Source organism: Mandrillus leucophaeus, unplaced genomic scaffold (assembly GCF_000951045.1).
Source record: "Mandrillus leucophaeus isolate KB7577 unplaced genomic scaffold, Mleu.le_1.0 Scaffold111, whole genome shotgun sequence".
Taxonomy (NCBI): Eukaryota; Metazoa; Chordata; class Mammalia; order Primates; family Cercopithecidae; genus Mandrillus; species Mandrillus leucophaeus.
This window is the reverse complement of record NW_012099321.1, coordinates 3,635,068-3,661,761: the sequence shown is the minus strand read 5'-3', so window position 1 is coordinate 3,661,761 and position 26,694 is coordinate 3,635,068. Positions and strand designations below refer to the sequence as shown.

At 48.4% G+C, this 26,694-nt stretch overlaps 1 protein-coding gene across 1 annotated transcript in view; it reads left to right on the top strand.

Annotated features, from left to right (window-relative positions):
* The window catches only part of LOC105548990 (fibroblast growth factor receptor 1), a 57,000-nt gene that overhangs the window by 10,054 nt on the left and 20,252 nt on the right, over positions 1–26,694 (top strand). Inside the window, exon 3 of the mRNA XM_011993293.1 lies at positions 798–976. Within this exon, the coding sequence (XP_011848683.1) occupies positions 798–976 (179 nt within the window). The remainder of the gene's footprint in view (positions 1–797; positions 977–26,694) is intronic.

Below are 26,694 nucleotides of genomic sequence, written 5' to 3'. Positions count from 1 at the left end.
CTGACCTCAAATGATCTGCCCACCTTAGCCTCCCAAAGTGCTGAGATTACAGGTGTGAGCCACCGCACCTGGCCTGGGCGGAGTGAAGTCTTATGCTGGGGAGCCATCGGCATGCTCAAACCTCCTGCAATTGTAGCACACTTTGTAAAGCTGTTTCCCACAAAAGGGCAGAATTATTTGGGACTTTCATGAGACCATTCACTTGGTAGCACATACTACCTGGAAGTTTATACCTTGGAAAACCTCATGATGGTATTCCCAGGCTTGTACATAATCTACACTCAAAACATAGCTGTAGAATTGAACTAAAGCATCCTTCTGTCCAATTAAGACATATAACCTCTTTTTGAGACAGAATCTCGCTCTGTCACCCAGGCTGGAGTGCAGTGGCGCAATCTCAGCTCACTGCAACCTTCACCTCCCGGGTTCAAGTGATTCTCCGGCCTCAGCCTCTAAAGTAACTGGGACTACAGGTGTGTGCCACCATGCCTAGCTAATTTCTTGTATTTTTAGTAGAGACAGGGTTTCACCATGGCCAGGCTGGTCTCAAACTCCTGGCCTCAAGTGATGCTCCTGTCTGGGCCTCCCAAAGTGCTGGGATTACAGGATGCACCACCGCACCCAGCCAGGACTGATAATCTAATTCATTGTTGGGGTAGATTCACAGTTTTCTTCTGGACGCCTTAGTAAGTCCATGCTTTAAGCAGCCGCCACGTGGCATGCTTTACCTTCTGTTTCTCCTTGCCCCTCCCCTACCTGGACCCTCCTAACTTTTGGGTTTTTTTTTCTTTCCCCAGGATCAGTTTGAAAAGGAGGATTGAGCTCACGGTGGAGTATCCATGGAGGTGTGGAGCCTTGTCACCAACCTCTAAGTGCAGAACTGGGATGTGGAGCTGGAAGTGCCTCCTCTTCTGGGCTGTGCTGGTCACAGCCACGCTCTGCACCGCTAGGCCATCCCCGACCTTGCCTGAACAAGGTAAGGTACTGGCTGGGGGCAGCCTGGACTCCTGGGCCTGGGAAACAGGATGGGCTGGGAGGGAGGTGATATGGTTGCAGGTAATGTGGTCAACAGGGAAGGCTCCTTCCCAGGTGGAGCAAAGAACTCCCATCCTGCAGGGGAAACTCTCAAGATACCTGGGTTGGTTCTGGTCTGGTTATAAACATAACTGACTTCATCAGAGGTTGGGGTCATGAAGGCTGGTGACATCCATTTACCTGAGGTGACATGTTTGTGGCAGTTAATTTATGCTTTTCTCTTTCTGAAGAAAGAATATCTGATTAGGACCCTAGTGTCACACTTTAACATAGGTGATGTATAAAATGCAGCTGGTGGTGCCGTGGGGAGAGAATGACCTTTGAATTTGGATGTAGAACTTGGGTTGGAGTACAGGGGATGTTGTAGGAGGTGAGAGCTTGCTAAAGACCTCTGGCTTCTAGAAAATTGTTCCAGAGCCCCATCTTTGCCAGGCATGGTGGGTCACACATGTAACCCCAGCACTTTGGGAGGCTAAGGCAAGAGGATCACTTGAGGCCAGGAGTTCAAGATCAGCCTAGGCAATATAGCGAGACCCCATCACTACAAAAAAAAAAGGAAATTAACTGGGTGTGGTGGTGCACGCTGCTAGTCCCAGCTACTTGCTACTTAGGAGGCTGAGACAGGAAGATCGCGTGATCCTGAGTTGAGGCTGCAGTGAGCTATGATTGCACTACCGTGCTCCAGCCTGGGTGAAAAAAAGGCACATCTTCTATAATGGTCAGCAGTCATGGCTCCATGCCTGCATTTTCCTATCCTTGATTGTATCTCACAGGTCCTGTCTGGGGGCCTGCCAAGTGGTTTGCTTTGGATAGGTAGTGTTTGAGGGGTTTTGAAGTGATTGAGACCCAGGAAGCATGAAGGAGCATGGAGACCTATGGCGTGTTGGAAATTCAGAGCCATCATCGGTAACAGGAAGGACTTACCCGACCATTCTTGGGATCTGTTTGAGCTGTGAAAAGGCCTCTTGGGAGATTACAGGTATAGCATACCTGGTGGCTTTCGAGGGACTTTGAAAACTAATATATGGGCATTTCTGCTGCCAGAGGATAGTGTGGTTTGTGACTCAGTGGCTGGTCACACAGAGAAGGTTGACACAGTGGGTGAAAGGTTGGAGGTGCACGTGATGGTGTGGCTGTGTTCAAAAGGCTGCCACTCAGCTGGCCAGGGACCTATTTGAAGGATGAGTTATGGGTGAGAATATGTGTCCCCTGGATGGAGTTGGGGGTGAACAGGGAAAGTTGTGTGAGACTTTATAGAAGGTACAGTGTCTAGGGCAGGCATATTCATGTTGCTGTCAGTAACAGAACTGAAGGCAAGGTCTGAACTGGAGCACAGTGGAGACCCAAAGTGGGAGAGACTGTGTCTGCCCACAGGGAGTTTATGGTCAGGAGGGGATGGGCAAGTACAGGGATAAGTAACACAAGACGGACTGTGTTTAAACCACCCGGTGAAATTACAACCAAAGGTGATGGGAATGCAGAGGAAGAGGGGAACAGAGAGCACCTGAGATGGGCTTGAGTTCAGAAGGGGAAAATGAAGGGCCCTCCATGTTGAACAGCATGGGTGTTCAGAGGCAGCATGTATATGGTTTGTGGAGAACGGTTTGCCTGGTGAGTAGATAGTTGGGAAGCAACACTTGGAAAAATTGGATTGAGTTAGCATATGGAAAGCTTAATGCCCTGCCAAGAAAACTATATTTAGGACCGGGCGCAGCGGCTCACGCCTGTAATCCCAGCACTTTGGGAGGCTGAGGCGGGTGGATCACAAGGTCAGGAGTTCCAGACCATCCTGCCTAACACAGTGAAACACCATCTCAAGTAAAAATATAAAAAAATTAGCTGGGCGTGGTGGCGGGCACCTGTAGTCCCAGCCATTCGGGAGGCTGAGGCAGGAGAATGGCATGAACCTGGGAGGCGGAGCTTGCAGTGAGCCAAGATCGAGCCACTGCACTCCAGCCTGGGCAGCAGAGCGAGACTCTGTCTGAAAAAAAAAAGGAGGAGAAGAAAACTATACTTAGGCCAGGCGTGGATTTTGCTGGTAATCCCAACACTTTGGGAAGCCAAGGCAGGAGGATTGCTTGAGCCAAGAAGTTTGAGACCAACCTGGGCAACATAGTGAGACCCTGTGTCTACAAAAAATAGGAAAATTAGCCAGATGTGGTGGCACATGCCTGTAGTCCCAGCTACTAGGGAGGCTGAGGTGGGAAGATCACTTGAACCTGGGAGGTGAAGGTTGCAGTGAGCCATGATCATGCCACTTCACTTCAGCCTGGGTGACAGAGTGATACTGTCTCACAAAAAAAAAAAAAATAGAAAAAGAAAAGAAAACTAGACTTAAATGGGTAGATGTTGGGAAACTTGAAAAGTTTTGAGCAAGTAATGTCACAATCGGCTTTCAGAAAGTTAATTTGGCAGCTCAGTGTGGATGGCTGGGGGAAAGAGTGAGGTGCACCTGTGTTTGCGCCCTGCTCTGCCACTTGATAACTGCATTATTTACTTCAACAAACTACTCAAACATGGTACGCCGCAGTTTGCTCATCTGTAAAACAGGGATAAATAATAAAGGGTTAAGTGGGATAATCCAGATGAAGCACTTCCATGTAAGGTGTTAGTAGTTGTTACTGCTGCCACCGCTGCTGCCAGAAGGATGAGGTTGAAGGTTGTTTTGAGTGTCTGGCTAGAGGAAGTGCAGGTACTGACCAGGATGGGGACTAGGAGATGATAAAGGAAGGAAAAAGTAGTAAAGACCCTATAGCAATAGCATCTGTGGGTTTAAGTAGGTTAGGTGTCGACTCTGGGCAACTGGAGACTAAGATGAGAGTGTAAAGGGAGGTTTGAGGGGAGTTGAGATTTGAATCCGCCAATTGTAGACAACGATAAAGGAGTCGAAGTGCAGCGAGGACCTGGTTGAGGTTTGAGAATGTGAATTTATGATGGATCCTAAAGTACTTTCTTTTTTTTGCAGCCCAGAAGGGAGATGTTGGTCTCGGGCCTGGCCGCTTGTGGGCCAGCCCAACGGGATGAGTACAAGGAACTTTAGGACCAGAGTGAGGGTGCTAGTATAGGAGGAGGGTGTCACGGAAGCTGCTGGGGCAGGGTGGAGGCTGGAACCTGGCGGCTGAAGGTCTTGATGAGCACAAAGTACTGGCCTTGTGAACAGAAGAAAGGGAGGAAGAGAGGTGGATGGGGCTCTTAGGAGGCCATGTACCCAGGAAGACTGACATTAAATGACCATTTTTTTAAAAATCAACTTAACTGGCAAAGGCACAGTGGCTCCCACCTATAATCCCAGTACTTTGGGAGGCAGAGGCGGGAGGATCACTTGAGCCCAGGAGTTTAAGATCAACCTGGGCAACATAGCAAGCAAGACCTCATCTTTATAAAAAATAAAAAAAAGGTAGCTGAATGTGGTGGTACACGCCAGTAGTACCAGCTCTTTGGGAGGCTGAGGCAAAAGGATCACTTGTGCCCAGGAGTTTGAGGCTATAGCGAGCTGTAATTACCCCACTGCATTCTACCCTGAGTGACAGAGCAAGACCTTAAAAAAAGTGGGTTTTGTTTGTTTGTTTTCTTAAAGAGACAGAGTTTCGCTCTGTTACCCAGGCTGGAGTGCAGTGGCATGATCTTGGCTCACTGCAACCTCTGCCTCCTGGGTTCAAGTGATTCTCCTGCCTCAGCCTCCTAAGTAGCTGGAATTACAGGTTCTCGCCACTATGCCTGGCTAACTTTTATATTTGTAGTAGAGATGGGTTTCGCCCTGTTGGCCAGGCTGGCCTTGAACTCCTGACCTCAAATGATCCACCCACCTTGGCTTCCCAAAGTGCTGGGACTGTAAGTGTGAGCCACCGTACCTGGCCAAACCAACTTAATTTAGGTATAACTTACCCACTATAAAATACAACTGTTTTAAGTGCGTAGTTTGATGTGTTTTGATAAATGTCTACACCCCGTGTAACTATTACCCCAATCAAGCGATGAAACATTTTCCTCATGCCCTTTTGCAGTCCGTCCCATATTTGTTGGGTCACCTGTATTTGGGTTAACAGTTTGAGCTATTAATAAAACTGCTGTGAACTTTCATGTGCAAGCCTGTGTGGGCACACATTTTCCTTGGACTGCCCTGGTTTTGATTTTGGCTCCACACCTGACTGACTGTTGGCTCTTGGGAAAGTTCCTCTTTGTGCCCTTTTATAAAATATATTGATAATGAATGTGTGCTCATAAAGTCTTTGTAAATGCCATATGTCTGCAGAGCTCATAGGATCCTGCCTGGTCCTAGGCCGTGAGCAGTCAATGGCAGTTGTGGGTCCCTTTTCTTGGGCCTCCAGGGGAGGCAGCACATGGCGAGGAGCATGTTGTTTCATGGGACACAGCAACGGAAAGCCGCTGCACTTGGAGAACAAGCCCCAGGTCTCCATTTGGCGGAGTAAACCCCATCTCAGTGTGAGTGTGTTGCTTTCACATAGCCTGTCTCTCATGAGCTTTCTGACAGAACAGAGAACTGCTGTGGCCAGGACCTTCTAAGGGGAGATCTGGCTTCATGCTTTGTAAGCCGTAAGGAACTTCGTAAGTGTAAAGTGTATTATATAGTCTTGGGCCTGCTGATTATTAAATAATAATACTGCTATATTTAAAAATTTATTTATTTACTTATTTATTTGAGACGGAGTCTCACTCTGTTGCCCGGCTGGAGTGCAGTGGCACATTCTCAGCTCACCGCAACCTCCACCTCCTGTGTTCAAGCGATTCTTCTGCCTCAGCCTCCTGAGTAGCTGGGATTACAGGCATGTGCCACCATGCCCAGCTAGGTTTTTTTTGTATATTTAGTAAAGACGGGGTTTCACCATGTTGGCTAGGATGGTCTCGATCTTCTGACCTCATGATCCACCCACCTCGGCTTCCCACAGTGCTGGCATTACAGCTGTGAGCCACCATGCCTGGCCAGTGCTGCTGTTGTCTTTAAAAAAATCATAGGCCGAGCACAGTGGCTCACACCTGTAATCCCAGCACTATGGGAGGCTGATGCAGAAGGATTGCATGAGCTGGGGAGTTCCAGACCAGCCTGGGCAACATAGCAAGACCCCATCTCTAAAAATTTTAAAAATTAGCTGGGTAACGTGGCACACATTGGCAGTCCTAGCTGTTCGGGAGGCTGAGATGGGAGAATTGCTTGAGAGTTGTTTGAGCCCAGGAGTTGAGGCTGCAGTGAGCTATAATCAAGCCACTGCACTCCAGCCTGGGTGTCAGAAGGAGACCCTGTCTTTAAAAAAAGAAAAAGCACATTATAATCTATGTATTAAGGGCTCTGTCCAAAAGGTGAGAACAAACCACCCAAAACCCTGTTCACACTGAGTTTTCCCCATTTGAATGGCCTTGCTGTGATTTTAATTGTATGTGTGTGTGTGTGTGTTGGGAGCCCCTCCCCACTGAGCGCAGTGCCAACGCCCCTCAGTCTGCAAGTGCTCCTGAGGGATTGGGGAGGGCCTGGAGTTTCTGGCTGTCCTTGGAAAGTTGATTTAATAAGGGTTCCAGGAAAACCAGCCTCCCTCCCCTCTCCCTCTCCTTCCCTTCCTTTGGTTTGGGATCTTACAGAGCCTCAGCTTGTTTTAGATCAGGCTTTGAGAGTGGCGAGGGAGTTGTTTGGAAAGACTGAAGCCAGTTTCAGATGATAAGCACCAACATTCTGAGCTTGTGGAGGGTGCCTTTGTCTGTGTTTTGCAGTAAGTCAAGTCTTGGTGGGGAAAGCCAGTGAGTGTTTGCAACACTGCTTGCAAGGCCACTGCTGGCAGTTGGGGTGGGGTTCCTGCCCCCTTTTCAACAGTACTGTGGGTTAAACACCCCAGGCCCCCTGCTTTTGCCTCCCTGCTCAGAAAACCTGCAGCTCATAAGCGATTTAATGGGCTGAGTTTTACAGCTCCTCCCACCCACCCAGATTTGAAGGAGTCTGGTGGCCTGTTAGAGGCGGGAGATGTCGCGCTTAATGGAAAAACCGCACATTTCCATTCTGGCCTCAAGCCTCCTGGATACCCTGTGTGCACCACAAAGCGGGGCTTTGTCTCTGTGTTTTGCAGAAACCTGCACCTATGGGGGAGAGGCTGTGCGTTGTCCAGAGCCGTTGCCTAGCCTCAAATCATAGGACCCTTGCAGCTTCTCCATCCCTGGGCGTGTCCAGCTGCCTTTGGCCAAAAGGGGTGTGCATTTCAGCGTGGCTGCAGGGAGAGTCTCAGATAGGTACTACAGGTTCGGTAGTGGGACATCCTCTGTTCTGCTACCAGACCTGTAGTCTTGCGTCTACACTGGACTGTGGTCCAGTGTCCTAAGGCTGCCTCGGGACACAGGCATGACCCTCCCCTACTCCCACCCCATCTCCAGCATAATTTCTTCTGATGAGAAGAACTTGTTTGCTTCTCACTCATACTGGATGGTAAGAGGAGTTTCTTCGTCCCCTGCCAGGAGGCTAGTGGAATTCCATGGAGCAAAAGGTGATGTCAGATGACCCACTTGAGAACAAGGGTGGAGGATTTAGGCCTCTAGAAATCTGCAAGGTGCTAAGCTTGTAACAGGTTTCCCCAGAGTATCAGCTCTGTCCTGCTTCCCCTGGAGAGGTGGCTCCAGTGCCTGGAAGGGGTGTTTGCAAGTGTTCAGAGCTGGAGAGGGAGGACCCAGCCCTCGGCCTGTGAGAGAATGTGAGGACGCTCACGTGGCCCTCTTGACCAAGCTGGGGCGAGCGCAGCAGAGCCGCTCCGAGGCTGTGTTCTTGGCTCCAGCTTCTGCATTGCTACACCATTAGCTTCACTGATTTTCCACTCTGGCTCTGCCAGGCCTGCTCCCTGAAGTCAGGGAGGAGGAATTTCTCAGGGAAGAACAAATGGCTGTCCAGAGATCTTGCTGCCAGTGGGGGAAGGGAGGGATCCCAAACAAAGACTCTGTCAGGGTTTCCATCACCTGGTTTCTGTGACTACCTGGAGTCAGGTCAGCAGGAACTGGAGAGACAGTGTCAGGGATTCTTTGGGAGCCTGTGGCCCCAGCACGGAGGGATGTTTGCTCTGGCCAGGCAGAAGCAGTGAGTGATGGCTTGTGTCTGGGCGGTGATGGATGGCCCTGGGAGAAGTGAGTCCTGGGGAGTCATTATCCCGGAGGGCGAGGTCTGGGGTCAGAGAGCCTGACCAGCAGCTGGTCCTGTTTTCACAATGCCTGTTCCTCCAGGGCCACTGGGGGCTCCAGCTCACCCTGTAGACACCACCTTTGCCTCTTTCTTCCTTCCCTGAGGCTTGGAAATGAGACAACTGTTTCCTTGTTGACCGGGGAAGTCCAGCTGCTCTCATTCTCCTGGACTCCTGAATGGGGCAACCTAGGCCTTTCTCCTGGGCCTGGCTCTTTCACCAAATTGCAGGCAATCCCTTCTCCCCGCCTGCGCTACTCCCCAGCCCCACTGCACCCTAAATAATTAAGCTGAAAGCTAACTGCCCTACGTGGATCTGAAAGGCCTGGGCAAATCCCAAACTGTTTCCTCCTAGGAGAAGCCTGCTGGAGTCTGGACCACTTCTTACCTTGGGATTTGCTCTGACTTCCAGCTGGTGGCAGCCAAGTAGCAGGGCCAATTGCCCGAACCCCTCCTCCCCGGTAGTGGGCCTGTTGCCTCTTAGCATTGCCAGTGTGGCACCAAGAGACATTGAACTTCTACCCTCAGAGTTCCCTCCCTTCTCCTGTTTCTTGGCTCACACAATTCTCGCCTTTCCACTTGCCAAACGAGGTATCCACTGCCTTCATGTAAAGCATTTGTGCCCTGCAAACTAGGGGCTGTGGGGTGAGGGGTCCGTGTAGTTGGTTTCAGGCACTGAGAAAGATCCACCCTGGCAGAGCTTGAAACTCCACGCCCTCTTCTCGTTCACATGCTGTGGCGTGGCTGAGCCTCCCGGGATGGGTTGTGTAAAAGGAGGAGGATGGTGGGGCGGGGGCTGTGCCGTTTATGTTCCCAGGCCCTGGACATGGAGACACATGGAGCCTGAAGTGGGTGAGAGGGTCAAGGAGTTCCGCAAAGAGTGAACTTAGTGGTTACGAGGTTGGGCAGGGAAAGAGGTCAGAAACAGCAACACTGAGGTTTGTAAGAGTTAACCAACAGTGAACATTGAATTCACAGCTTAGGCCTTCCTCACATTTCTCTAGGATCAAAAACTAGCCTCTGGCTAATGGTCTATTCATTCACTGATTTTTTTTTCACTCACTCACTCATTTATTCATTCATCTAATCAAGCAAATCTCTTCCTTTTTCCATAAATACAACGTATACTTTATACATTGTGTATCCTCGTCCCTTAGCTGGAAATGTCTGTTCCTGTCCTTTTCTTCCTTTTCACTTTTTATAATTCCTACTCAAATCTTAGTTTAAGGTTTAGTTTGGGTTTAGATTAAGGCTTAATTTAAGGGCCACCTCCCCCGCCCCCTTTTTTTTTCCCCTGAGACATAGTCTCACTCTGTTGCACAGGCTGGAATGCAGTAGAGTGATCATGGCTCACTGCTGCCTGGACCTCCTGGGCTCAAGCGATCTGCCGGCCTTAGCTTCCTAAAGTGTTGGGATTGCAGGCATGAACCACCATGCCCTTTTGAGATGTAGTCTCGCTCTGTCATCCAGGCTGGAGTGCAGTGGTGTGATCTTGGCTCACTGCAACCTCTGCCTCCCAAGTTCCAGCAATTCTTCTGCCTCAGCCTCCCGAGAAGCTGGGATTACAGGCACCCACCACGATGCCCAGCTAATTTTTGTATGTTTTGTAGAGACAGGTTTTCGCCATGTTGGCCAGGCTGGTCTCGAACTCCTGACCCACCTCAGCCTGCAAAGTTCTGGGATTACAGGTGTGAGCCACCATGCCTGGCCTCTTTTTAACTTTCATTCTAATACATACTTTACTCTGCCTCACATTATGTGGAGTTTTTAATATATGTCTCTTTACTCCACTAGAGCAAAGTTCTAGAAAATCAGCAAGTATGTCTTTATCACTGTTTTAAAAACATTTGTGTTTAGGCCGGGCGCGGTGGCTCACTCCTGTAATCCCAGCACTGGCCAACATGGCAAAACCCTGTCTCTACTAAAAATACAAAAATTAGCCAGGTGTGGTGGCACGCACCTATAATCCCATCTACTCAGGAGGCTGAAGCAGGAGAATCACTTGAACCCAGGAGGCAGAAGTTGCAGTAAGCCAAGATCGCGCCACTTCACTCCAGCCTGGGTGAAAGAGGGAAACTCCATCTCATAAACAAATAAATAAATAAATAAATGGTGTTTTGATAGGTAATCTGGGTTCATCTTTCAAAATTCAGAAAATACAGACTTGTAAAGAGGAAAAGGAAAACTCCTATATTTCCATCATTCAAAAGCAATCACTGTTAACTGAATTTATTGTTTTAGACTTTTTTCTTTTTTTTTTTTTTTTGAGACGGAGTCTCACTCTGTCGCCCAGGCTGGAGTGCAGTGGCCAGATCTCAGCTCACTGCAAGCTTCGCCTCCCGGGTTCACGCCATTCTCCTGCCTCAGCCTTCCGAGTAGCTGGGACTACAGGCGCCCGCCGCCTCGCCCGGCTAGTTTTTTGTATTTTTTAGTAGAGACGGGGTTTCACCGGGTTAACCAGGATGGTCTCAATCTCCTGACCTCGTGATCCACCCGTCTCGGCCTCCCAAAGTGCTGGGATTACAGGCTTGAGCCACCACGCCCGGCTAGACTTTTTTCTTGCATTTGTATAAACCTGACTTTTCAGAATTAGGATTTATACTGTATATGATGTTTTGTAACTGATATCAGCATTTAGAGTCATACAGAGAATATTTTTCATCATGCTTAAGAACTACATAATATTCCATTGTGTGAGTGTACAAAATTGATCCAGTTCTCTGCATTTGGGCATTTAGGTTATTTTCAATAGTTTGCATTCAGTAGAACATACTCTTACAAATAAAATCTGTCCATGTATCCAAGGATAGTTTCATTTGTTTTAAGTTTTGATTATATCACTATTATATCACTATACCAAATTGCCCCCAAAATATTATACCAGTAAATGTCTTTTAAAATAATAATAAATACTAGCCAGGCAGAGTTGCTCACACCTGTAATCCCAGCACTTTGGGAGGCCGAGGCAGGCAGATCACTTGAGGTCAGGAGTTTGAGACCAGCCTTGGTAACATGGCGAAACCCATCTCTACTAAAAATACAAAAATTAGCCGGTCATGGTGGCGGCCACCTGTAGTCTCCCAGCTACTCAGGAGTCTGAGGCAGGAGAATAGCTTGAACCCGGGAGGTGGAGGTTGCAGTGAGCTGAGATTGCACCACTGCATTCCATCCTGGGCGACAGCAAGGCTCTGTCTCAAAAGTAATAATAATAATAGTAATAAATATCATCTCCACACTCTGCATGCTTGACATTTTCCCATTTTTACAATGATTCCACAGACATCGGTTTTATGACCATAATCAGATGAGTAAACAGGTTTGGGGGGTTAAGTAACCTATCTAAGTTTACATAGTGGGTGAGGGGTGGAACTAGGATTTAAACTCAGGTGGTTCTGACTATAGTATTTTTTTCCCACTGTATTTCACTATGTTTCTATGTCAAATTGGGTTTCCCCACAAAATCCAGGTGGACCAACTTCTGAATGTAAACATTGCTGGCTCAGTCCCCTTTGTCTCACAGGAGTTGCGCGTCCCCTCCCTTTGTCAGGGTGTGTGTGTGTGTATGTGTGTGTGTGCACGTGCGCGTGCACGTTTGCTAGCTTGCTTGCAGTAACGTCTCCTGTGGCATTCTATAGAGGTTACACATCAGTCACAGGTCTGTGAGCTGCCTTAATGAACAGGTTCCCTAGCGTAGAATAATCAGTGTAACAAAATCCCCATGGACGCTGCCATTTCCACTGTTGCCAGAGACTTCCTACTTGGAGAAGGTTCCCAAGGTATCAGATCCGACACCTGAGTTTTCTTCATAGATCACAGTCTAGACTGTGTGGTATATGGTATGGGTATTGCCTGGACACATAAACTAGATTGCTTCTAATATGGCCGTGATCCAACAATTTCTGATGGATGGAAGTAAACATATCAAAAGCTTCAGAGGCTGGGGCATTAACATTTTTTTGAGGCTACTAGTGTATTTTTTTTTTTTTTTTTGAGACGGAGTGTCGCTCATCATCCAGGCTGGAGTGCAGTGGCGTGATCTCGGCTCAGTGCAAGCTCCGAGTGAGTTCATGCCATTCTCCTGTCTCAGCCTCCAAAGTAGCTGGGACTAGAAGTGCCCGCCACCACGCCCGGCCAATTTTTTGTATTTTTGGTAGAGACGGGGTTTCACCGTGTTAGCCAGGATGGTCTTGATCTGCTGACCTCATGATCTGCCCGCCCTGGCCTCCCAAAGTGCTGGGATTACAGGCGTGAGCCACCATGCCCGGCCTAGTGTATTTTTTAAGTAATGAAGAAGGGCCAGGCGCAGTGGCTCACACCTGTAATCCCAGCACTTTGGGAAGCCGAGGTGGGCAGATAGAGTGAGCTCAGAACAGCCGCTTGGGCAACATGGTGTAAACCCCGTCTCTACAAAAAATACAAAAAATTACCTGGGCGTGGTAGTGGGTGCCTGTAATCCCAGCTACTCGGGAGGCTGAGGCAGGAGGATCACCTAGGCCGGGCGTGTTGGCTCACACCTGTAATCCTAGCACTTTTGGAGGCCAAGGCGGACTGATTGCCTGAGCTCAGGAGTTCGAGAACAGCCTGGGCAACACGGTGATGAGGCAGGAGAATCGCTTGAACCACGGAGTCAGAGGTTGCAATGAGCCAAGATTGTGCCATTGCACTCCAGCCTGGCGACATAGCAAGACTCCCTCTCAAAAAAAAAAAAAAAAAAAAAAAAAAGGTCTGAGTCAATTTGCCTTGGAGGCATGGGGGAGAAGGATGTGAACAGGGAAGTGATCTAAGAGCTTCCCTAGGAAGGAAGGACACCCTTTTCCTGGAATGTTGTCCTGCTCTGCCACAGCCTTCGGTCAATTATCACAGCCTTTAGAGTGCTGATCAGCGCCCCGACCCTTCAGAAGTGTCCTTTTGCATTCAGAAAACTCTGCTCCTCTGGTGTCAAACTCCAGAGTTTACTTTTGGAATTAAGGTTTATTTTCCTTAGGTTTTAGGAAGTAGCTTTTGAACCTTAGAAGATTCAGGTTCCTTTACTAACTACTGAATGAAGTTAGGCATTCAAAACGTGGGTAGTCATGATTTGAAGTGTCAGTTGCGGCCTGGCACAGTGGCTCACCTTTAATCCCAGCATTTTGGGAGGTCGAGGTGGGTGGATCACCTGAGGTTAGGAGTTCAAGCCCAGCCTGGCCAACATAGTGAGTGTTTCTACTAAAAATGTTTTTTAAAAATTAGCCGGGCGCGTGGTGGTGGGTGCCTGTAATCCCAGCTACTCTGGATGCTGAGACAGGAGAATCACTTGAACCCAGGAGGCAGAGGTTGCAGTGAGCCAAGATCGTGCCACTGCACTCCAGCCTGGGCAACAGAGACTCTGTTCCCCCCAAAATGAAGTGTCAATTTCATTTGTTTATTTCATAATTTTATAAACATATTTTTCATATGTTTATTTTATAATTTTAGTCCTTCTTCACTACCCCCAAACTCCCAATGCATTTAAAAAATTTATTTGCCTAACCGTTCTCATGGGATAATATATCATGACCGTCAAAAGATGATGCTAAAGTGAATCCTCCATGTATAGCTGAGCTTTCTGTCAGCCTTAGAATCTCGAGAAGCACTCCAGGCCAGGGAGCAGGGATGAAGAGGAGAAGCATTTATTGAAGGTGCTGGTGGCTGGAGCCCTGAGACCAACAAAGAATCGTTTTTTCTGAAGGACAGTTCAGTTGAGGGCTCTTCACTTCCCTCACATTGGAGGGAGCTTTGTGCCCACGGTGGGCATGGGAAGGGATGTCAGTAAGCGATGCCCCTCTATCATCTCACAAGACCCAACTAAAATGGGACATTGGTTAGGGCTGGGACAGGGTCAGTCAGCCCTCTCATTTTCCAGTGGAGGAAACTGAGGCTTGAGAGGGAGAGGAGAGGTGACTTGCCTGAGGTCACACAGTAAGTGATCAGCTGTCATCTGAGTGATTTCTTCAGGTGCTGTCACTGGCTGAATCCAGCCAGTGACAACCACCTGTGACTCAAACTGAGTTTGGGCCTAAATGGTTTTACAAGGACCTCAAAGTATGCTCTCTCTCTTCTAGTAGGACATGGGGAATACTGACTTTGCTGAGAGTAAGGGCTCTTTTCCCAGGATTATTCTAGATCTCCAGATTACTGGAGCCCTGAGCATAGATACTAGGCTTTAGCTTCCTGGCTACCACAGAGCCATGTACTCCAGGTAGAAAAATCCCTAAATTGACTGGGCATGGTGGCTCATGCCAGTAATCCCAGCACTTTTGGAGTCCCAGGCGAGTGGATGAGCTGACGTCAGGAGTTCAAGACCAGCCTGGCCAACATGGTAAAACCCTGTATCTACAAACAAATTAGCCAGGCATGGTGGCATGTGCCTACACTCCCAGCTGCTTGGGGGGCTGAGGTGGGAGGGTCACTTGACTCAGGCAGGTGAAGGCTGCAGTGAGCTGAAATCGTGCCACTGTTCTTTAGCCTGGGCTATAGGGTGAGACCCTGTCTCAAAGGAAAAAAAACAAAAAAAAACAAAAAAAAAACCCAAACCGTGTTTTTAATTTCTTAAAACTGAGAGTACTGAATGCTCAACGTTCATGTTGTGTGCATAAAAGTGAGCCTGAAGGATGAATGTGTGGTGTATGGATGGGTGGGATATGAATGAAGCAGTCTCTGGGCCCATGCTCTCCTGGAAATGCGTGGAACAGACCAGTGGTCCCAGACTTTTAGATTTCATAGGCCAGTAAAATTTCCCCCAAAGTTTTGGAGCCAACAAAGGATCATCAACTTTTATGCCAAGTAAGAACATTTTTAATAAACTAATGCTGCCTACTACCATTACCATCTGATTCTTTTTTTTTCTGTTTTGAGACAGTTTCGTTCTTGTTGCCCAGGCTGGAGTGCAATGGCGTGACCTCAGTTCACTGCAACCTCCACCTCCTAAGTTCAAGCCATTGTCCTACCTCAACCTCCTAAGTAGGTGGGATTACAGGCATTCACCACCACGCCTGGCTCATTTTGTGTTTTTAGTAGACACGGGGTTTCTCTGTGTTGGTCAGGCTGGTCTCGAACTCCTGACCTCAGGTGTTCGCCTGCCTTGGCCTCCCAAAGTGCTGGGATTACAGGCATGAGCCACCAAGCCCAGCGCCGTCTAATTCTTTTATTGTGGTAAAACATATATAACATAAAATTAAGCATTTTAACTTTTTATTTTTTTTAAGTTAATTGATTATGTATTTTTTTTGAGACAGGGTCTCACTTTGTCACCCAGGCTAGAGTGCAGTGTTGCTATCTCAGCTCACTGCAACCTCGACCTCCCAGGCTCAAGAGGTCCTCCCACCTCAGCCTCTCAAGTAGCTGGGACTACAGGTGCACACTACCATGCCTGGCTAATTTTTTTCATTTTTTTTTTTTTTGTAGAGATGAGGTCTCACTTTGTTGCTCAGGCTGATCTCTAACTCCTGGACTCATCCCACCTCAGCCTCCCAAAGTATTGGAGTTAGAGGTGTGAGCCACCGTGCCGACCAATTTTTAAATTTGTAATTGACGTGTAATGGTTATGTATAATCGTGGGTGCAGTATGATGTTTTGATCCACGCACACATTATGTAACGACCAAATCATGGTAATTGCTGTATTGTATCCATCACTTTAAATATTTATCATTTCTTTGTGGTGCATTTTCACCATTTTTAAGTGTACAGTTCTGTGGCATTAAGTTTATTCACGTTGTGTAGCCATCACCACCATCCATTTCACCTTCCCCGACACCCTACCTGTTCAACGCTAACTCCCTCTTCTCCCCTCTTCCAGCCGCCTGGTAACCACTGTTCCACACCTTTTCATTTTCAAAGGATATTTTATTGTCTTTAGTCGCATCGTGTAAAACCACGAGGGAATTTCTTTATGGTGGGAAAAAAAAGTAACTTTATGAAGCCCATTCATTTCTCCACCCTGGAGAGGCTGTGACCCAGCCCCACCATTGCAGGGATGAGACGGGATTGCGGGGAGATGGCAGGCACTTGGGGAGCTGAGATTCCAGGTGAACTGTGAGCTCAAGCACCCATGGCAGGCTTGGGGGACCAGAAGACACATCCTGAAACAGCTGAAGCCTCTACTAATTCATCAGCAAGTTTAGGGAGCGGCAAGTTTTCCCTGCCCAGCTGCTGGCGTTTCCTTCCCCATACAATTTCTGCTGAGTTTGAGGGAGGGGGGGTTGTTCAAGAGGCCCCAGCTGGGAGAGGTGGGGGGAGGGCGATACATTCTTTTCTTTAAGGAACCTGACCGAACTTTAAGGTCAGAGCTCAGTGGAGAGTGGGAGCTGCAGGGTTACCTCTTCGCCGTTGATTCATCTCTCCACCCTCCCCCACTGTTAATGATCTTTCCATTACAGAACCCAGACCAGGAAGTGCATGACAGGTCGCAGCTGCAGACACATGGCTGGGAGGCCTGGGCTCCGGGCCAGTGGTGGGAGGGTCTGAGCTCCCCTCCAGCAGTGGGACCCCTACACACACACACACACCCCGCTTTAGCTAACAACTTGGTGGAAGATGTTCTTATGCACTGTCACAGGTGATGACGAGTTAAATTTTGCTTGAAGTTTAGGATGTGTTTTATATTATAATAAAGGCAGGAGAAAACCCCTCCCTCAACCTGAGTGTTTAGATCTCCCCAACTTACAGTCCACCTAAGTGGTCCTTAGCAGATCCTGGGAGCTTTCTATCATCGTGCAGATGCCCCAACTTCTTTTCCCAAAATAGGACCCACCCAATATGGCCTTAGAAGCTTCCCAAGGTATCCAGGGCAGTTGCCAGTCACAGTCTTAATGCCTCCGAAATAGTGTGTTTTCCTCTCTGTGTTTCTATTAAAATGCCAGGCCCAAAACGTGTTTCCGGGTGGAGGTCTAGATGCAACAGCATGGCCTTTGCAAACACTGATAGACTTGAGTTCAAGTCATAATGGATGAGTTGAGCCTCTCATTTTTCAGTCTTCATTGGGGATGGCTCTTTCCATTTGCAAGTTGTTCAGGAAATGTTAATTGACCCTAAACTGTGTCCTAGGGGGCAGTTGTCACACAAGAGTTTCTGTCTCCACCGCCAGCTGTGTCCTTGGCTCCCTTCCCTGAATCTGCCAAGGCTGGATTCTGGTGCCAGATGTGAAATGGTGACACAAACTTCTAGGAACTGTGAGCTTGGACGGCCCTCCCCCGTAGCCGCAGGGCATCTACCTTTGCTCTTCTTGGATGAGTGAGTGAACTTCCCTCTTTCCAGAGCAATGCTTTCTTCCTGTTCAGATAGGAGGGAGAGAAGCAAAGTGTATTGGGAATAGGTTGAGCGAATGGGTGTAGTAGGAGTTTTCTGTACAGCTGTGTCCTTAATATCAGTAAACAATGGGGTGAGAACTTTTGCTGGGGAGAGAGGAAGGAGGGAGGAGGGAGGGAAATTTCTTTTAAGACAACTCTTGGGTGCATTCCTTTGTTAATCACTTAATTATAGTCCTTCTCCCAACAAGGGAGTGAACTCCCCCTTGTGAGGGGTAGGGAGGAGGTGGGGGACACTGGTGCTGATCGGAGAAAGGTGGCAAAATTCCTAGGGGAAAAAAGTACAGATTTGAAGAGGCATCAGATGAACCCGTGCATAGAAGCTTGAGCCCCAGACTCAGTTCTGAGGCTGCGTTATCCCTTGCGACACCCAGCGTCCCTCTGTCTTTTAAGATCCACACACAACTCTCAGGCCAAGAGCACTTTCCGCCTGGGATTCCCCAGTGGGATTCTACGCGTGTCTTGCTGTCCAGCTCAGGGGGATCTGTTTTTGGGGGGTCTTGGGGCGGGTGCAGGGTCCTGGCTGTGGCTTTGGCCAGTGCAGGCGGCTCAGCACTAAATTACAGTGACGAGGTGGGACACACAAAAGGCTGAAATCTTTTTTTAATAAAAACAAAACAAAACTCTGGGCCCCAAGCCCCTGGGCTGCTGAATGGCCATGGCTTCCTGTCAGGATTAGCCGGGCTGCCTGGGCCTGTGTGCTCTGCCTTTCTCCTCAGGAAATACCTTTAGTAAGCCCCGGTGGGGTCCCCATGGCAACGAGCGGGGGGACCTGCTGGCAGAGGCCATTCAGTCCGCCATTGTCCCCCGGCCCCTTTGTTGTGAGCTTTATTGCCGGCCCTCTGGCAAACACAGCAGTTTGCACCGTTTTGTCAGGCTGAATGTAGAGTTTTTACATTTTAATGGGCTCTTCTGGCAGTGGCCCATTTGCATGCAAAATGTCCCTTCTTACTCTTTTCACTTTCTTCAATTTAAAAAAAAAAAAAGTGCTTCTCCAAATCCCCTGGGTCGGGGGCTGGTGGACGCCGCTGGCCCTGGGCGTCAGGCCCTGCTAATTGATTTGGTGCTCCTGGCTCTCCTTCCACACATACCTGTGGAGCCCATTTTTGCAGCTCTCCTTCTATTTGGGGACTCCGAGAGTTGAGGGAAATACGTATTTTTTGGGCTTCCTCCACCCAAACCGTTGTAGGGTGGTAGCTGTGACCCGATGAGACGCTTCTGCGCTCTGGCCGGGTCCTGCCAGCCGAAGGTAAGTTTTCAGTTCCATTTCAAAGCCAAAATAATGTAATAAAAAAACCTCTGCAGAGGGCCGCTGGAGTCCTGCTGCGCTGTTCTGTGCTCCTTTTAAGTTGCTTTCAAAGCCACCCCGAGTTCCTCCCCCACCCACAATTGCCCCCTCATTTATCTCTGGGGAGTTTATACCAAGACTGTAAACATTTCTGGACCACCAGTTTCCCCTGTGTTGCTGGGGAGTTTAGCCTTTGTCTCTAATTTTTTTAACCCAGAAATCCAGAAATCAAAAAGATGGAATAGGGATGATAGAAATTGCTACCCTGAGACATCATGCTAATGGAGGATACCTGGATTTTGTTGGGAGTCAGTTATCTAAGCCCTAAGCCCTTTGGAGTGTAGAACACAGAGTAGGTAAGACAATTACCTACCATCAGCCCAGCACCCCAGCAACATGACTAAGTGCAAGACATAGCCGTGAACATTTTCAGCTCTAGGGGAAGGCACATTCATGTTGGGGAGAGGTGGAGAATGCAGTTTGGCCAGTCTCAGAAGAGTGAGTTTTAAGGCCTAGGAAAGTGATGGAGATGATTGCTTGTTGGAGAGAGAGAAGGAGAAAGGCCTGTAGGAGAGGAAAAGGAAAATCAAAGGAGCAGTGAGGATGTTGGCTCCACTGGGGAGGTGGAACTGGGGAGAGTGGGAGAGGAGGTGATTGAGAGGCTCCAGACCAGCTGGGGCTGTCATGGAGTGTTTGAGGTGGGGGGCGGGCAGGAGGCAGCAGCCAGGTCTGGAGCAGTCAGGGCTTGAAAGCCGGGACCCCTGTGAGCCCTGTGCAGTCCTGAGGATGTGGCCCAAGAGGGAGGGCGGACCAGCTCTTTTGCCTCGTGTTCTTAATCTTCTCAGTGGGTCATCAGGGGTCATCAGCTGTAAGCTGTAATCAAGGGTGAGGGGCTCAAGAAGAGAGAAGGTGTCAGGTGACTGCTGGGGATTGAGCTGAGGACAGGGGAGGCAGGGTGCTGTCTCCTGTGGTCCAGGTAGAGTGGCACAGACCTGGAGTGGTCCACGCCTCATCACCCCGTGTGCTGTGACAGTGCTGGCTGGACTGAGCCCTGGGAGAGAAGCTGTACACAGTGGAGGGGCCAGGACCCAGCAGATGCAGCCTCTAGAGCTTGTCCTTGTTTTGTGACTTTAAGAGCCATCTCTTAAGCTCCGTTTTTCCCTGTTTAAATGGGAAGGAACACAAGTCACCTGTACGTGAAGAAGCAGGCCCTATGAATTATGAAGTGCAATGCCAAAATGGGGCATTGTTACTGGTCTTGAGTCTGCCGCAATCACAACGAACACCTCCCCCATTTTCTCACCTGCCACATTTGGACAGCCCAGCCTGCTGGACTCGCAGAGGCAGGAGAGTGCATTTTATAATTAAAAGCACTCAACTGTAAGGTAATGATTGATATGAGCTATGGGCTTGAGGAAATGAGGGAAGGAGGGGAGGTAAGGCCAAAGCAACCAACTTCAGAATCTCACGGGAGGTGGTAGGATGCGGGGGTGCCATTAGACAGAATCAAAGAGCTGAGCCAGAAGGGCTTCCTCACCTGGGGACGTCAAGACACTGTGAAGGTTGAGGCTACCTTGCAAAGCAGTAAAGCTGGACTCTGGGTGTGTGTGGATTCTGGAGAACCAGGCTACCTATGTTTGAATCCCAGCTCTGCCACTTAACAACCTAGCTGGGCCATCTTGGACAAATCCCAAATCTTTCTGTGCCCCAGTTTCCCCTCTGAAGATAATAATTCCTTTTTTTTTTTGAGACAGAGTCTGGGTCTGTCGCCCAGGCTGGAGTGCAGTGGTGTGATTTTGGTTCACTGCAAGCTCTGCCTTCCAGGTTCAAGCGATTCTCCTGCCTCAGCCTCCCAAGTAGCTGGGATTATAGGCATGCACCACCACGCCTGGCTGATTTTTTGTATTTTTAGTAGAAATAGGGTTTCACCATGTTGGCCAGGCTGGTCTCAAACTCCTGACCTCAGGTAATCCACCCACCTCGGCCCCCCAAAGGGCTAGGATTACAGGCGTGACCCACCGCACCTGGCCTGAAGATAACGAGGGGGAGGGAGAAGGGATAGCGTTAGGAGATACACCTAATGTAAATGAGGAGTTAATGGGTGCAGCACACCAACATGGCACATGTATACATATGTAACAAACCTGCACGTTGTGCACATGTACCCTAGAACTTAAAGTATGATAAAAAATAATAATACTAATAATTCTAACTCTTAAATACTTCCCAAGATTCTAAGTTAACGCATGCTGAGAACTATGCTGGTATGTAGTAAGCCTCCGCATCCGTAGGATAGAAATCGTAGTAGGATCAACCTCATAAGGTTCCTATGAGGATGAAATGGGAGGGTCTGTGTTAAAAGCTTTGTGCAGCCTATGGGATATAGTGAGTGTGCTGGAAATATTGGCCAGTAGTAGTATTGCTGTTTACTCAGATGTTTATGGATCCCTAGATAATATATGGGAAGGCACATGGTAAATTGCAAAGTGCTATGTAAATATGTTGTTATTCTTCACTGGGTTCCTGTTAAGTTGTGGGGTTTGGGGATGGATAACTTCCAGACCAGAGTGGCTGCTATGGGACCAGGCTGGTGAAGTGGTATTTCAAAATACATTTTCAGGTGTGTTTGTCCATGTGGCATGAATGCCCTGCATTCATAGTCTCTGCAGAGAGGTGTGTTCCCTGGGATATCTTTGGTGGCTCTGTTCTATCCCTCAGCTTACAAATTGAAATCATTATTTGTTATTCTCCCATGAACCTTCCATTCCTGGCTGGCTGTACAGCCTGGCTTTATCTCCCACTGCCCCTCAGACCAGGGCACAGCCATGCCTGTAAGCACTTCATTCTCTTGTGTTCCCCCCAGACATTTCACCTCTCATCTAAATCCTCCCCTCTCCCTTCCCTGTCATTTTGTCCAACCTCTACTCTCACTGCTGATACTTTTCTTTATGTTTCATGACGTCAGAGCCAGTGCTGGACCTGCCTGTACTTGGTCCTCACGTTCTCCATTTGTCTCATGTTGCAATATAAAATCTTCATCCATATTAAGGTGCTATGCAAATCTTAGCCCCCCTGTTAGGGCAAGACATATGCCTTCTGGGCCTTTGTTTCACCCATTTCTCCTTGCACAGTGACAAGGGCTCCCAGAGTCACCTAATGGTAGCTATGTTGAAGAAAGTTCCCTGTCGTCTTGGATTTCCGAGAACTGGGGTCTCATCTTCTCATAAGAATAGCAAAGTTTGTATGGGTTTGGGCCTCTCATGGTTCCATTCCTTCACCTTTTATAGAGCCCATGACTGGTGGAAGATACAGATTTAGAATCAAGAACTGGGAGGCCGAGGTGGGCGGATCACTTAAGTTCAGGAGTTCAAGACCAGCCTGGCCAGTTCAAAACCCCATCTCTACTGAAAATAGAAAATTAGCCGGGTGTGGTGGCGCTCGTCTGTAGTCCCAGCTACTCAGAGGACTGAGGCATGAGAATCACTTGAACCTGGGAGATGGAAGTTGCAGTGAGCCAAGATCCCAGAACTGCCTTCTAAATGACTAGGAGATTTTTGTCCAGTCCTGCCAGAAGCAAAATGCCGTACCTGTTGGCTTGTTGGGATTACAAACCTGCAGTATTTGGGGGGAAAGTAGGAAGGGAAGAGGGACTCAGTAGGGCCTCATTATCATTAATTGTGTTCCTTGAACGTGAAAGCATCATGGGAAAGTCTCCTCCCACCCCTGCCTCTGTCCTTTCTAGCTGCTTCCTTGAGGATTACCAAAAAGTGTGGGTCTCTGGTGGGCTCCTAATTCTTTCTTAGGGGATAGAGACACCTTAGAGAAGCAGGGTGGGTTTGATGTATGAATCCCTGTCACTCGCACTAAAAGGATCACTGGTTGCAGCCTGCACAAATTCCCAAGGTCCACCTGCCAGCTGCTTTGACCCAGGAACCTGTGTGGTAATGAGATCAGCAGCCTGAGTCCTCTAATGATGTTCAAGTCAAACCGTAACCCTGACTTTCCCACTCCTGTTGGTGAGAAGAGTGACTCCATTCTGTTGGCATCAAAGCATAAGGCACCTTTTTTTTCACAATGCACTTTTTTTGTTGTTGAGACAGGGTCTCTGTTGCCCAGGCTGGAGTGCAGGCAAGATTATAGCTCCTGCAGCCTTGAGCTCCTAAACTCAAGGGATCCTCCTTCCTCTGCCTCCCAAGTACCTGGGAACTACAGGCATGCACCACTATGCTTGGCTGATTTTTTTATTTTTTGCAGAGACAGGGTCTGACTATGTTGCCAGGGCTGGTTTTGAACTCCTAGCCTCAAGCAGTCCTCCCACCTTGGCCTCCCAAAGGGCTGGGATTACAGGCATGAGCCACCGCACCCAATCCACAATGCATTGTTAACACATGGCACCTCGAGCCTGTAATAGTGAACAGCCAGTCTTTTTCAGCCTCAGGCTTGGTCACCAGGGAATCCAGATACCAGATGCCCTCCAACCTCCACTCCCCACCTCATCTCTCAGGAAACAGATGCATAAAGCAAGTGTTTAGGTGCCACTTTCCTGTCAGCATCCCCATTGTGCATTTTGAGGACAACCTTTGTATCTGATTCCAATCAATCAGGTTCTCCAAGAGTTGGAATGCTGGTTTCAAGTGACTGAACAATAAAGTGGCTTTCTTTTCTTCGTCTTTCTTGGCCAGTCCAATAAAAGTCTTCTTGGCCAGTCCTCTTGCTAATGAACACCCTGGCCTGTTGGTCTTGACCAGAGAACCTGAATTGACTCAGGACAACTGGAGCTGAAGAGGCTAGAACCTTTCTAATGAGGACATAAGTGAAGGACACTGGAAAGACCAAAAGCGAATGGAAAGTACTGACTGGTAATTGCGGGGTGAGTCATGTTCACTGACTAGTGAGCAGTCATGCCCCCAAATCAGCCACCTTATGTAGAATTCCCCAAGGTCCGGGCCACTGGACAGGGTAGTGACGCAGTCAAGCAGGGCCTGGAAAGCATACAAGCAGTTGGTTCCATCTCCTCCTATAGGAAGGTGGCATCATCCCTGCTTTGTAAACGGAGAACCTGACACACACCAAGAGCACTCCTAGCCATGGAAAAAAGCCGCTAGAACCTGAGGTTAGGCTGATTTTTGGTTCCTCTGAAAATTAGCTTTTGCCAGATGCTAGATTCAGTTCTGGACCTATTGAGTAGTCTCTGGGTTTTTGACCTTGTTAGGCACTGTGGGAAAATTATAACAGGTACGTCTGTGCTGAGTTGCTTGCTAATTCCTAGGAGAGACTTGGACATTTTGGACAATTAAGAAGCAATACAGGCCGGGCGCGGTGGCTCATGCCTGTAATCCCAGCACTTTAGGAGGCCGAGGCTGGCGGATCACGAGATCAGGAGATCGAGACCATCCTGGCTGACGCGGTGAAACTCCGTCTCTACTAAAAATACAAAAAATTAGCCAGGCGTGTTGGTGGGCGCCTGTAGTCCCAGCTACTCAGGAGGCTGAGGCAGGAGAATGGCGTGAACCCAGGAGGCAGAGCTTGCAGTGAGCTGAGATCCTGCCACTGCACTCCAGCCTGGGCGATAGAGCGAGATTCTGTCTCAAAAAATAAAAAGAAGCAATACAGGCCAGGCACGGAGGCTCACGTCTGTAATCCCAGCACTTTGGGAGGCTGAGGCGGGTGGATCACCTGAAGTCAGGAGTTCAAGACCAGCCTGACTAACATGATGAAACCCCATCTCTACTAAAAATACAAAATTAGCCGGGCGTGGTGGCACGTGCCTGTAATAATCCCAGCTACTCGGGAGGTTGAGGCAAGAGAATTGCTTGAACCCAGGAGGCAAAGGTTGCAGTAAGCCGAGATCACGCCATTGCACTCCAGCCTGAGCAACAAGAGTGAAATTCTGTCTCAAAAGAAAAGAAGCAATACAGCTCTTTGAGAAAGATGCAGTCGTAGGTGGTGTGGCGTTGCAGTCCACCCGCTCCTGCTCCTCACTCACCGCTGTTCTGAACAAGTCAGTCAGGAAGTCGCACTGCAGCCATGGCTTTTAAAGATACTAAAATCACCTGTGAAGCTGGAGGTGACCATTCACCAAATTTGAATCCCTCTAATGAGCCACAGCGTAAAATCCCTGGAGAAAGTGTGTGCTGACTTGATTCAGAGGAGGAAAGGAAAAGAATGTCAAGGTGAAGGGATCAGTTTGAATGCGTGCCAAGACTTCGAGACTCACTATAAGAAAATCTCCTTGTGGTGAAGGTTCAGAGTCATGGATCGTTTCTAGATGAGAATCCACCATCTACCCACTGACTTGCACAGTCCTTCTGAGATTGTTAAGCGGTTGACGTCCATCAGTATTGAGCCAGGAATTGAGGTGGAAGTCACCAATGCAGATGCTCAAAGTCAACTACTAATAAATTGATTAGCAGTTGTTTAAAAAGAAAAAAAAAAAAGCAGCAGCAATATGGGTTGAGTGCAGTGACTCACGCCTGTAATCCCAACACTTTGGGAGGTCGAGGTGGGTGGATTGCTTGAGTCTAGGAGTTCAAGACCAGCCTGGGCAACATGTTGAAACTTTAACTTATTATTTTAAAAAAGAAACATTATACCCAATGTCTGTCAATTGAGGACTGCAATGTGGTATGTCTACACAATGGAATATTATTAGGTCATTAAAAGGAACAAAGTACTGATTCTATGCTATAACATGGAGGAAGCTTGAACACATGCTAAGTGAAAGAAGCCAGTCACAAAAGATCACATATTGTATGATTCCATTGATACGAAATATCTAGAATAGCCAAATCCATAGACAGAAAGCAGATTAGTGGTTGCTTAGACTGGGAATAGGGGATAGAGGAGTGACTACTATGGGTCAGGCATTTTTTGAGGGGTGGGGGATGGTAAAAATGTTCTAAAGTGTGATTGTGGTGAATGATTGCACAACTCTGAATATACAAAAACCATTAAATGGATGAATATTACAGCATGTGAATTACCTGTCTGCTGTTTAAAACAATAGAAACAATACAAAATAGAATGTAATTGAGTGTGAATTTGTGTGATTCAGACAGTAACTGTTTTACAGAAAATTAGAGATGAGACATTGGTGTAAACAAGGCTTCCTAGTTTCTTGTTTTGTTTTAAGACAAGGTCTGGCTGGGTGCAGTGGCTCACACTTGTAATCCCAGCACTTGCTAACTGAAGATGCAAGGACCGAGGCGGGTGGATCACTTGAGGTCAGGAGTTCAAGGCCAGCCTGGTCAACATGGCGAAACCCCGTCTCTACTAAAATGCAAAAATAAGCCAGGCATTGTGGCATACGCCTGTAGTCCCAGCTACTCCAGAGGCTGAAGTGGGAAAATGGCTTGAACCTGGGAAGCAGAGGTTGCAGCAAGCCGAGATTGTGCCACTGCACTCCAGCCTGGGCAACAAAGCAACTCTGTCTTTAAAAAAGAAAAAATAAAGGGTCTTTGTCGCCCAGTGGCATGATCATAGCTCACTGTAGCCCAACTCCTGGGCTTAAGCAGTCCTATCTCAGCCCACCGAGTAGCTGGGACTACAGGCATGTGCCACCAAGTCTGGCTAGTTTTTAAATTTTTTTGGAGAGACAAGGTCTCACTATGTTGCCCAGGCTGGTCTTGAACTCCTGGGCTCAAGTGAGCCACCTGCCTCAGCCTCCCCAAGTGCTGGGATTGCAGGCACAAGCCACTGCGCCCAGTCCCTGGACATTTTGGATGGTGGACTTTGAGTAGTTTGAGGCAGGAGGACTCTGGAGTGGCGCTGACAGTCCTCCTGATGGAGTAAGCTTTGCCATGCCAGGGAGGATGCAGCTGGGGCTGAAAGCATCCCGACTGGGGGGTGGGGAGGGACAGCCCCTGGTAGAGAGAATGGGGTTGGCTG